The sequence below is a fragment of the Manihot esculenta genome, chromosome 6 (assembly GCF_001659605.2).
Source record: "Manihot esculenta cultivar AM560-2 chromosome 6, M.esculenta_v8, whole genome shotgun sequence".
Taxonomy (NCBI): domain Eukaryota; kingdom Viridiplantae; phylum Streptophyta; class Magnoliopsida; order Malpighiales; family Euphorbiaceae; genus Manihot; species Manihot esculenta.
The window spans coordinates 10,004,985-10,014,298 of NC_035166.2; the positions used below are offsets into that span (position 1 = coordinate 10,004,985).

Genomic DNA, 9,314 nt, shown 5'->3' on the forward strand with positions numbered 1-9,314 from the left:
GAAATCCTGCAAAGGATTTGGGAATGCATCCCACGAGTTAGATTTACCTACTTCAATGGAAGAGATCCATCCGTTTTTCCATGTTTCCACGGTATATGAGTTTGTGTCGGGTCCGAGTGAGGTTCTTGAAGGAACCAGAGGTGGAGATCGCAGAGGATCTCACCTATGTTGAGCAGCTAGTACAGACCGCAGACACGCAAGTTAGAAAGTGTGGAAACAAGGAAATACCGATGGTGAAAGTCCCTTAGGATCACCTTAGATGATAAAGTACACCAGGGAGACCGAGAGTTCATACTCCAGTGACACCGTGTTTCTTTTTAGATTAGAACTTATGTGTTGTTATGATTGTATGTTATGTTATATGTTATGCATGTCTTAGTTGAAGAACATTCGGGGACGAATGTTCTTAAGGGGGGGAGAATGTAATACCCGGCTAGACTCCGGCATCGGAATTCCTACCGTCCGGTGGAATCGCGGATGTTGGAAACCTCTAGAAGGGTAAAATCATGTTTTTATAAAATGTTTTCATGTATTCTAATGTTTTAAGTATGAAATAAAATGAGTTTTTGCATGAAAAAGTCCTTGGAGGAAAACTCAGGTTCGGCCGCCGAAAGTCAAGTTCGGCCGCCGAACATGCATGCGTTTTGGAGGCACGTTAGGCCCCCGAAAGCATGAGTTAGGGAAGTCCAGTTTCGGCCGCCGAAAGTCAAGTTCGGCCGCCGAACATTTGCATGGATGCGGAGGCACATTCGGCCCCCGAACGTGGCCTGGCCAGCCACCTATAAAAGGGTCCCTTAGCCGAAAACGGGCGAGCTTTTTCTCCCCATTTCGGCCAAGGTGAGCATTCCGCCATCCTTCCCCAATCTTGAGTTTTTCCTTCCTTTTTCCATGATTTTTACAAGTTTATAACTTTGGTTTTGAAGATCCTTGAGCTTAGAACGAGTTTTGGAGCTTGGAGACCAAAAGTTGGAACTTCTCCCATCTCCAAGTTTAGATCTCCTCAACCCTCGATCTTCAAGAGGTAAGAGCCGATCTTAAGCTCATAGTATGTTTTAAATAAGTTTTATGAAGTTTTATGGGGTAGAAATGCATGTTTGAGTTAGTTGAGCTATGTTAGGTTTTATGTGATTTTTTTGAACAATGTGGCATGTTTGAGTATGTTTGAAGTGTTGTAGATGGGGTATATGTTTGTTTGAGGCCCCTAGGAGCTTGTATGCATGTTTTGGTTGAATGGTATGCATGATTTGAGCTTGGGAGGTGAAATGTGCATAGGAGAGCTGAGTTTCTGCCATTCGGGAGAAACTCAGGTTCGGCCGCCGAAGGGACTTTCGGCCGCCGAACCCCTTTGTGGAGGCAGCATTCGGCTGCCGAAACTTGCCTCCGAAAGAGGACTTTCGGATCTGTCTGGGACTTTCGGCCGCCGAAGGTGCCGCCGAAAGTGCCTGACTTTCGGATCTGTCTGGACTTTCGGCCGCCGAAGGTGCCGCCGAAAGTGCCCTGTCCAGACTTTTCTTGCATATTTTTATGCGATGTTTTCAGGATGTTTTAGGGGGTTTTTGGGGAGTATAGTAGAGTTATGTTTATGTATGTTTGGTCCCTTATTGGAGTCCACCTGTGTAGGAACGGACCCGAGGAACCGAGGTGCTTAGCAGTGTCAACTGCTTCAGAGATAGTCCAGAGCTAGTCTAGAAGTGAGTGGAACACAACTCTCTTATTTTAAAGCAAATGAATCAAATGTTTTAAGCATGTTCATGCATCATGAATACCATGATATGTAATAGGTTGTTTGCATTAGAATTCACGAATATGCTGCATTGCATAATATGTTGATGATGTGGATGAATCTTGAATGATCCTCTAGCCCTCAATACGATATGATATGATGAGATATGCCATGGTATGATATGAGATAAAATGACCAGGTCGCTCCTGGTAATATGTTATATGTGAGCGAACACTAGGTGAGGCCTAATCGCCCCTGGTGTAGTTGGACATGTTATGGTATGAGTTATGTAAGTGAATACTAGGCGTGGCCTCATCGCCCCTGGTATAGTTGGACATGTAATGATATGTGGAGGGCTAAGGGTGACAAATTCATCCTTGATGTGATATGTTTGTGATGTGACGCATTTCATGATAGCATACGTTAAAATGAACTGTTTTCTTTATGGTTTCCGCTCACTGGGCTTTTTAGCTCACCCCTCTCCCCTAACCCCAGGTTTGCAGGGTCAGAGATAGTCAGGAGATCAGCAGGTTACGTCCATGGTCGTGTTTTTGTAATAGAATAGTAGTGGACATGATTTAATATAAGATTATGTATTGTTGTAAAAAGAGTTGTATTGTAATATGACCTTATGTAATATGTTCAGAGTTATAGTATTGTGCTTGGCCCGAGTTGGATAATCCCCTTGTACATGAGTTTTATTTTATGTTGTTTCATGTGATGGACCGAGTTTGACATAGGGTATGCTGACCCTAGGGGTTCTATGAGTTCAGTCATAGTGCATACACAGGTCAAACGGGTTAAAGAAAAAGTTTACAGTTTTATGTTTTAAAGTTTATGCTTATGTTGGATCATGTTTGGGATTATACCAGCTGTACAGGATGCATAGTAGGCTTGCTACGGGTCCCGGCGGCCTTATGCCGAACTGGATCCTAGCGCCGGTAGCGGTCCGGATTTCCGGGTCGTTACAGCTGTTTTCTATGCATGTTTCAGTGATGTTTAGAGGGGTTTTTGGGGAGTTGCTTATGAGTTGTTAGAATGTGTTTAGTACCTCATGTGAGTCCATCTGTGTAGGATTGGACCTGAGGAGAGGTGTCTAGCTCCAGTGCTAGTTGACCCTGAGTTTGTTGAGCAGTGGCTTCAGGTGAGTAGAACTAAACCAAATCTTTTATTTTAAGAAATCTAATGCTTAAAGCATACTCATACATCATGTTATGTAATAGGATGATTGCACTAGTTTCACCATGCCCATGCACCATGTTTATATGTGATAGGATGATTGTATTAGTTTCACGAAGGTGACGCATTGCATAATTTGCTGTGTATATGATGAGATGGGTGGACCAAGGCGACCTCAATAGCCCGCAAGTCTGTCATTGAGTCTTTGTTAGTCGGGCGAGTACATGTAGGAAAGCCCCATGAGAGCTCCTTCGGGGCCAAGTTTTGACAGAGGGAATGTTGGGGTCATGTCTAACCCTGAGGGGAAGGATGTTTCGTGAACCCTCTAAAATCACCCGCGAGAGGAAGAGATTGCTAGCGTGAACTCAAGCGGGGGTGATATGTTTGTTGTGCAATAGTTGTGATGTGTTGCACTTCATGAAAGCATGAAAAAGGAAGAAAGAAAGAATGAAATGATATAAAATATAAATAATATAAAGAAATAATAATAATAATAAAATGAACAATAATATACCTAAAAATGGAGGAATTAAATCAAATGTTTTCTCTGTTTCTACTCACTGGGCTCTTGTAGCTCACCCCTTTCCCTTAACCCCAGTTTTGCAGGGCCAGAGTCAGTAAGCCAAAGTAAGTCAGAAAGAGCTATGGAGATAGAAGAGGTTCAAGCATGGGTTGCCATGTTTGGTTGTAATAGCTTAGTTGTGTTTTGTTTATGTATAAGAGATGTTGTATGTATATGTTTATGGATATAGTGAAAGTTATGTAATGAAGTTGCTAAAGAGATGATATGTTATGTAATGCTATGTATGCTTCGTATGCTTTTATAGCTTAGTTGTGGACATGATGATATTTGGACTTTTTGTATAATAAGGATATGTATGAATGGATAGAGTATGGTTTATGATGAAAGAGCTTGTTAAAGAGATAGAGCCAAGTAAGAAAAGTATAGATATATCATGTGTTGTAGCATGAGATGTATAGAATTGTGCTTTGCCTAGAGTGTGGGTAAAACCCTTTTTGTTATGCATGATCTTAAGAAAATGTTTTAATGTTATGAGTTTTGAATGGTTAGTGAGGGGAGAAAGGGTTCCAATCCCTTGACCCAAAGCGGATATGTTTTAAAGCAAGCTTGATGACCCATTTTGGTATGAGGTTCTATGTTTTCATGCATAGGTCAAGCTGAGGTAAGGAAAACAAGTTTAAAGGTTTTTATGAGACCAAAGCTTAAGTTTTATGAAAATGTTTGATCATGTACGGGATTATACCTAGAGTTCAGGATGTATAGAGGCTTACTACGGGTCCCGGCGGCCTTAAGCCGATCTGGATCCTAGTGCCGAGCAGTTTGGGGCCGTTACAAGAGGGGTACCGGTTTCCGGGCTGTTACAATATCTCTTTTTTCACTTTTCTTTTTTTGTCGTTCTAAAATTATTGTTTACTTTTTATTTTACATTATATTTTTATATAAATTGACTATTATAATTTTATTTTATTTTATTTTAAAAATAACTTCTCAAATTATTTTTTTAAGTGAATATTTAAAATATTTTTTGATATTTAATAAAAGTTAAGTTAATAAAAAATTATGAAATAAATTATAAATCTAAAAAGTGTTTGTTTGTTTGTTTTGAGAGATTCGAAAGTTATAAGATATATAATCTAATATTTTCAAGATTATGCGTTGACATTGCAATGAGTTGTTTCATAATATGACTATGAATAATTTATTTTATATTACAGGTGTTTTATATGTATTAGGCCATCAGATTTTAGCATGGAGTGATTTCTTCACAGAATCCTAGTCCAACTATAACTTAATCTCGGATTTCATATCCAAATAGGATGCAAAGATCAGGACAGAACCAAGTCGTATTTGACTTCTGATTTCTATCTCTGCATGGACTTCGTATGACCATAAATAGATGCAATTGTTTTCACTCTAGTTTGCCAAAGCCAGCAATAGTTGAAACTCTTTATTCTCTACAGCCATGGCTTCCTCCAAGCTTCTTTTCCCTTTGCTTCTCTGTTCCGTTTTCCTTTTTCTTCTTCTGCCTATATCTAATGCTCATCTTCTCAAGGCTTGTGAGTTTGAGGCCATATACAACCTTGGGGATTCAATTTCTGACACTGGCAATTTGATCCAAGAGGACCCTGCTTCTGTTTTTTCTAGACTTCCCTATGGCCAAAACCTGTACAGGAATCCAACTGGTAGATGCTCCAATGGCTTGCTCATTATTGATTTCATTGGTAAGAAACCACTATATTATTTCACGTTTTATATGCTCTTTTGTGTGCGCTTAAGATAATTATTGCACTTGTTTGTATTTTGACAGCAAAATCAGCTGGTATTCCACTTCTTGAAGCATATTTGAATGCTAGTTCCAGCAAGACACATGGCGTGAATTTTGCAGTTGCTGGCTCTACTGCATTGCCTGTGGAATTTCTTGCAGAAAAAGGAGTGATTGCCCCTGTCACCAATAGTTCTCTTACCAAACAACTCAACTGGATGCATACCCATTTCAATACAACCTGCCATAGTTCCAAAGGTCACTATATATTACTGATGCATCATACTTTATAATAAGATAAATTATTTATTGAACTTATAACTATGCTTACTATTGTCTTATCCTTCTTATATTTTACAGAATGTGTAGAGAAACATAAGAGATCTTTGTTCATGGTTGGGGAGATTGGAGGCAATGATTATAACTATGCTTTCTTTCAAGGCAAGAGTATTGATGAGTTGAAGTCCATGGTATCTGATGTTGTTAAAGCTATCAAAGAAGCTGTTATGGTTAGTTAATTTTCTTCAAACATAGAGTAATTGATTTCTTCTGTTCATCTTTTCATTACCTTAAATTTCCTACATGTTTTCTGTAGAGGGTTATTGGATTTGGTGCTGCTCGGGTTATTGTTCCTGGGAATTTTCCAATCGGTTGCATGCCCATATATCTTAGTGGATTTCACTCCAATGATTCTAGTGAATATGATGAATTTCATTGCCTCAAAGGACTGAATAACTTTGCAATGTATCACAATGAGCAACTCCAGCAAGCAATTAAAGAATTGCAAGAAGAGAATCCAAAAGTGAATATAGTATATGGGGATTACTACAATGCCTACAAGTGGATTTTGAGTAAAGCTGCATTGCTTGGTGAGTTTTTGAAGTCTGCAAATTGTGGTTTAACATAACATTAACTACTGAAACTAACGTTGCGTTGCTTCATGGAAACAGGGTTTGATCCAAAATCACTGCAAAAGGCTTGTTGTGGGAGTGGAGGTGATTATGATTTTAGTCTTAATAGAATGTGTGGGGCTCCTAACGTACCAGTTTGTCATACACCTCAAGAACATATCAGTTGGGATGGAGTACATTCAACTGAAAAGGCCTATTTCTTCATGGCTCGATGGATCATTCGCAACATCTTCCAAAAGCTTAAGTGCATAGCTTGATTATTTCATAAATTTATATACTAGTTTGAAAGTTTGTCATTTAATTTAGTTTGTGGCTTTTAATTTTAATGGAAAGAAATTCAGTTGGTTAACATTTTTTAGATGTTATATCTATCAATATTAATTCTTATGTTGCTTATATATGCTATTAGCAATTCTTATATATGCTAGTTTTGGTTCCAATTAAATATAAATTTTGAATCGTCAATGCAATTTTAATTCGAAAAAATTTTTAATATAAAAATAAATAAAAAATAAAGAAATAAATATAGATATTAAATATTATCAAATTAATAATTGAGTAAATAGTAAATTGTACAAAAGGTATCCATTTTCATAATATGAAAAATAAAGTAATATTTAAATTTAAATGGAAATAATATTTGTTACCTATAAAAAAAAATTTAAACTTTTGATAATTAACTTTTCACTTATCAATTTTAAGTGCCACAATTTTATTAGATGATTAAACTGAAACTAAATTGGACCGTCAATTCAAACAAGCTAATTTTGATTTTTGTTCAAAGGAAGGCGCCTATAACTAACCCTAATATAAAGATCTAGTCGAATTCACTTCTATTCTGATTCACAGTTTGAATCAAATCATAACCAGGTGTACTTGTCCTTGTTATTAAAAATAGAAAATTATTCCTACCCATATTATTATTAGAGATAGAATAAATTACACTTTAATCTCAAAATTTAAACATAATTAACAGATTAGTTTCTATTTTTTTAAAACCAAACACTTTAAATCTTTAAATTTTACACTAATCAAAATTTAAGATATTTCTGTCAAAATTGTTGTTCGTAAAATTTAAAATAACTATATTATTCCTAAATAACTGAAAAAATCTAACACTATCACACACAATAAACATGCAATAACCAATCTCTCTCAAATATTTTATCAAATATTATACATGGATCAGCTTTGATTTTCTTACAAACAAGTAAAACAGTAGAACAATCTCCAAATCATGCTTATCATGCACACAACAAGAAAGGATACCATGAATCACCAAACTATGCTTATCAACTTAGAAACAATCTCAATCGCACAAATCTTCAAACAATCTCAATCATTCTAGAGATGGATCCATAAGGCCAAATGAATGCCGCTCAGACCTATTATTAATTTCCCAAATGATTGATGCTTATATACCCCTTCAGCTCCAAGCCTGAGGAGGAGGATTAGAGTTTCAATATTAATTTACCAAATGGGAGATTTGTAATTTAATTATTGAATATTGTCATTATTAAAAAGTCAGTCTCTGCATTTTTAAAAACTTATTAAAATGTTCTTATCTTTTATTTCCGTCAATGAAATAGTTTTTTCGTCCTCTTTTCCGTTAAAAATAGATAAAGGACGAGAGAGGAAATTTTTAAAATCCAATTTTACCCTCAAATAAAACCCCTTATTTAGTCCTTCGATATTGCTATTATTAACGAGTCAGTCCCTATATTTTATGAAATTTATTAAAATGTCTTTATCTTTTTTCATATATATTAAAATGTCCTTATCTTTTGTTATATCTATTAAAATATTCTTATCGTTTCTTTCCGTCAACGAAATAGTCCCTCCTCCTCCTCCTTCTCCTTAAAAAAGAAGAAAAAAAAGAAGAAGAAGAAGAAAAAGAAGAAGAAGAAGAAGAAGAAAAAGAAGAAGAAGGAGAAGAAGAAGATGATGTTGAAGAAGAGAAAGAAAAAGAAGAAGAGAAAGAAAAAGAAGAAGAAAAATCTCCTCCTTCTCCTCCTCCTTAAAAAAGAAGAATAAAAAGAAAAATCGAAAAAAGAATAAAAGGAAAAATCGAAGAAGAATCAAAGAAGAAGAAGGAGGGGGAGGAGGAAAAGAAGGAGGGTAATTTGGTCTTTTGCTATATTTTTAACGGTAAAAATAGACGGAATGACTATTTTATTAATAGAAAAAAAAGATAAGAACGTTTTAATAGATTTTTGAAAATGCAGGGACGTACTTGTTAATAATGGCAATACTAAGGAACTAAATTGTAAATCTCCCTAATCAAATTGATAACAGTAAGCTGAAGTGGAACTTGACAATTTTCGTTTAACATCCTCCCATCCTTGTATGTTGTTATCTTTCTATTAGTCTTCAAATTCAGCTGTAAGCTACCTCTAGTGTCATCACTATGCAACAAAGCATACCAAATCCTCTTAATTTGGATTAAGGTTTACTTATTGTTAAAGCAATACTTTGAGAATATTCTATCGAAATCTTGCAGAGGCCCAACTCAGGTAGAAAAAAGTAAAATCGCAAGCATAACAACCAAATTAAGCTCTGTCCTTTGAAAAAACTAAATTAAATACTCAAGTAGATTCTGCATGTGTTGCATGCAGAAAATAAAATTATAAATAGAACTATCAAATCTTAAAAGAATTATTACCACCAAAAATAAAATATGGGTAATAGTATGCTATTAATGAATAATGGTAGCCCAACTCTGATGAACAATTTCACAAACTTCAATGTTTTGCTAGAGAAAAAGTCACTCTAACAACTGCTCTAGCCAACAGGGTCTTTCTTATTTCGGGTAGCCCAACTAATCAGCATTCCTAGAGAATTTTAGCTCCCAAATGTGGTTATATTTGTTTCCAAAAGAAATTGAGAAAAAAAAATTCAAGAAGAGAAATTAGTACAATGTTAAATTTCAAGAACTTCAAGCAATAGGGACTTGAAATCAAAACAAGGAAATAGAACCCTTAAAATAAATATTGAGAATGAATTAATTGGGAAATGAAATAAAAAAAAATAAATAATAGTTAGGAGAGAAAGATATAATGTAAGGAATGAAAGAAAAAAGAAAGTAATGGAGGAAGAAAAGAGCATGTGGAAATAGAAAAATTAATCGAATTGATCAAGTAATGTAGGAACAAAGTTCAAGTCTATCGATTTGTGCCTCAGTTGCATACATCACTGCACTTCTACTTGACACTTATC

At 35.7% G+C, this 9,314-nt stretch overlaps 1 protein-coding gene across 1 annotated transcript; it reads left to right on the forward strand.

The window, feature by feature from the left end:
• Positions 1-4,764: 4,764 nt before the first annotated feature.
• On the forward strand, positions 4,765-6,355 carry LOC122723842 (GDSL esterase/lipase At5g03980-like). Its single transcript, XM_043957735.1, has 5 exons — positions 4,765-5,146; positions 5,233-5,445; positions 5,557-5,696; positions 5,783-6,056; positions 6,138-6,355. Exons 1-5 carry the CDS (start codon positions 4,888-4,890, stop codon positions 6,353-6,355), a joined length of 1,104 nt encoding a protein of 367 aa, XP_043813670.1. The 5' UTR covers positions 4,765-4,887.
• The last annotated feature ends 2,959 nt before the right edge of the window (positions 6,356-9,314 follow it).

Bases quoted from the DNA above. Each gene is read 5' to 3' on its own strand.
- LOC122723842 (XM_043957735.1), top strand. From the start codon at position 4,888: ATGGCTTCCTCCAAGCTTCTTTTCCCTTTGCTTCTCTGTTCCGTTTTC. The intron at 5,446-5,556 runs GTCACTATATAT...CAGAATGTGTAG, and splicing joins AACCTGCCATAGTTCCAAAG to AGAAACATAAGAGATCTTTG. The intron at 5,697-5,782 runs GTTAGTTAATTT...TGTTTTCTGTAG, and splicing joins CTATCAAAGAAGCTGTTATG to AGGGTTATTGGATTTGGTGC.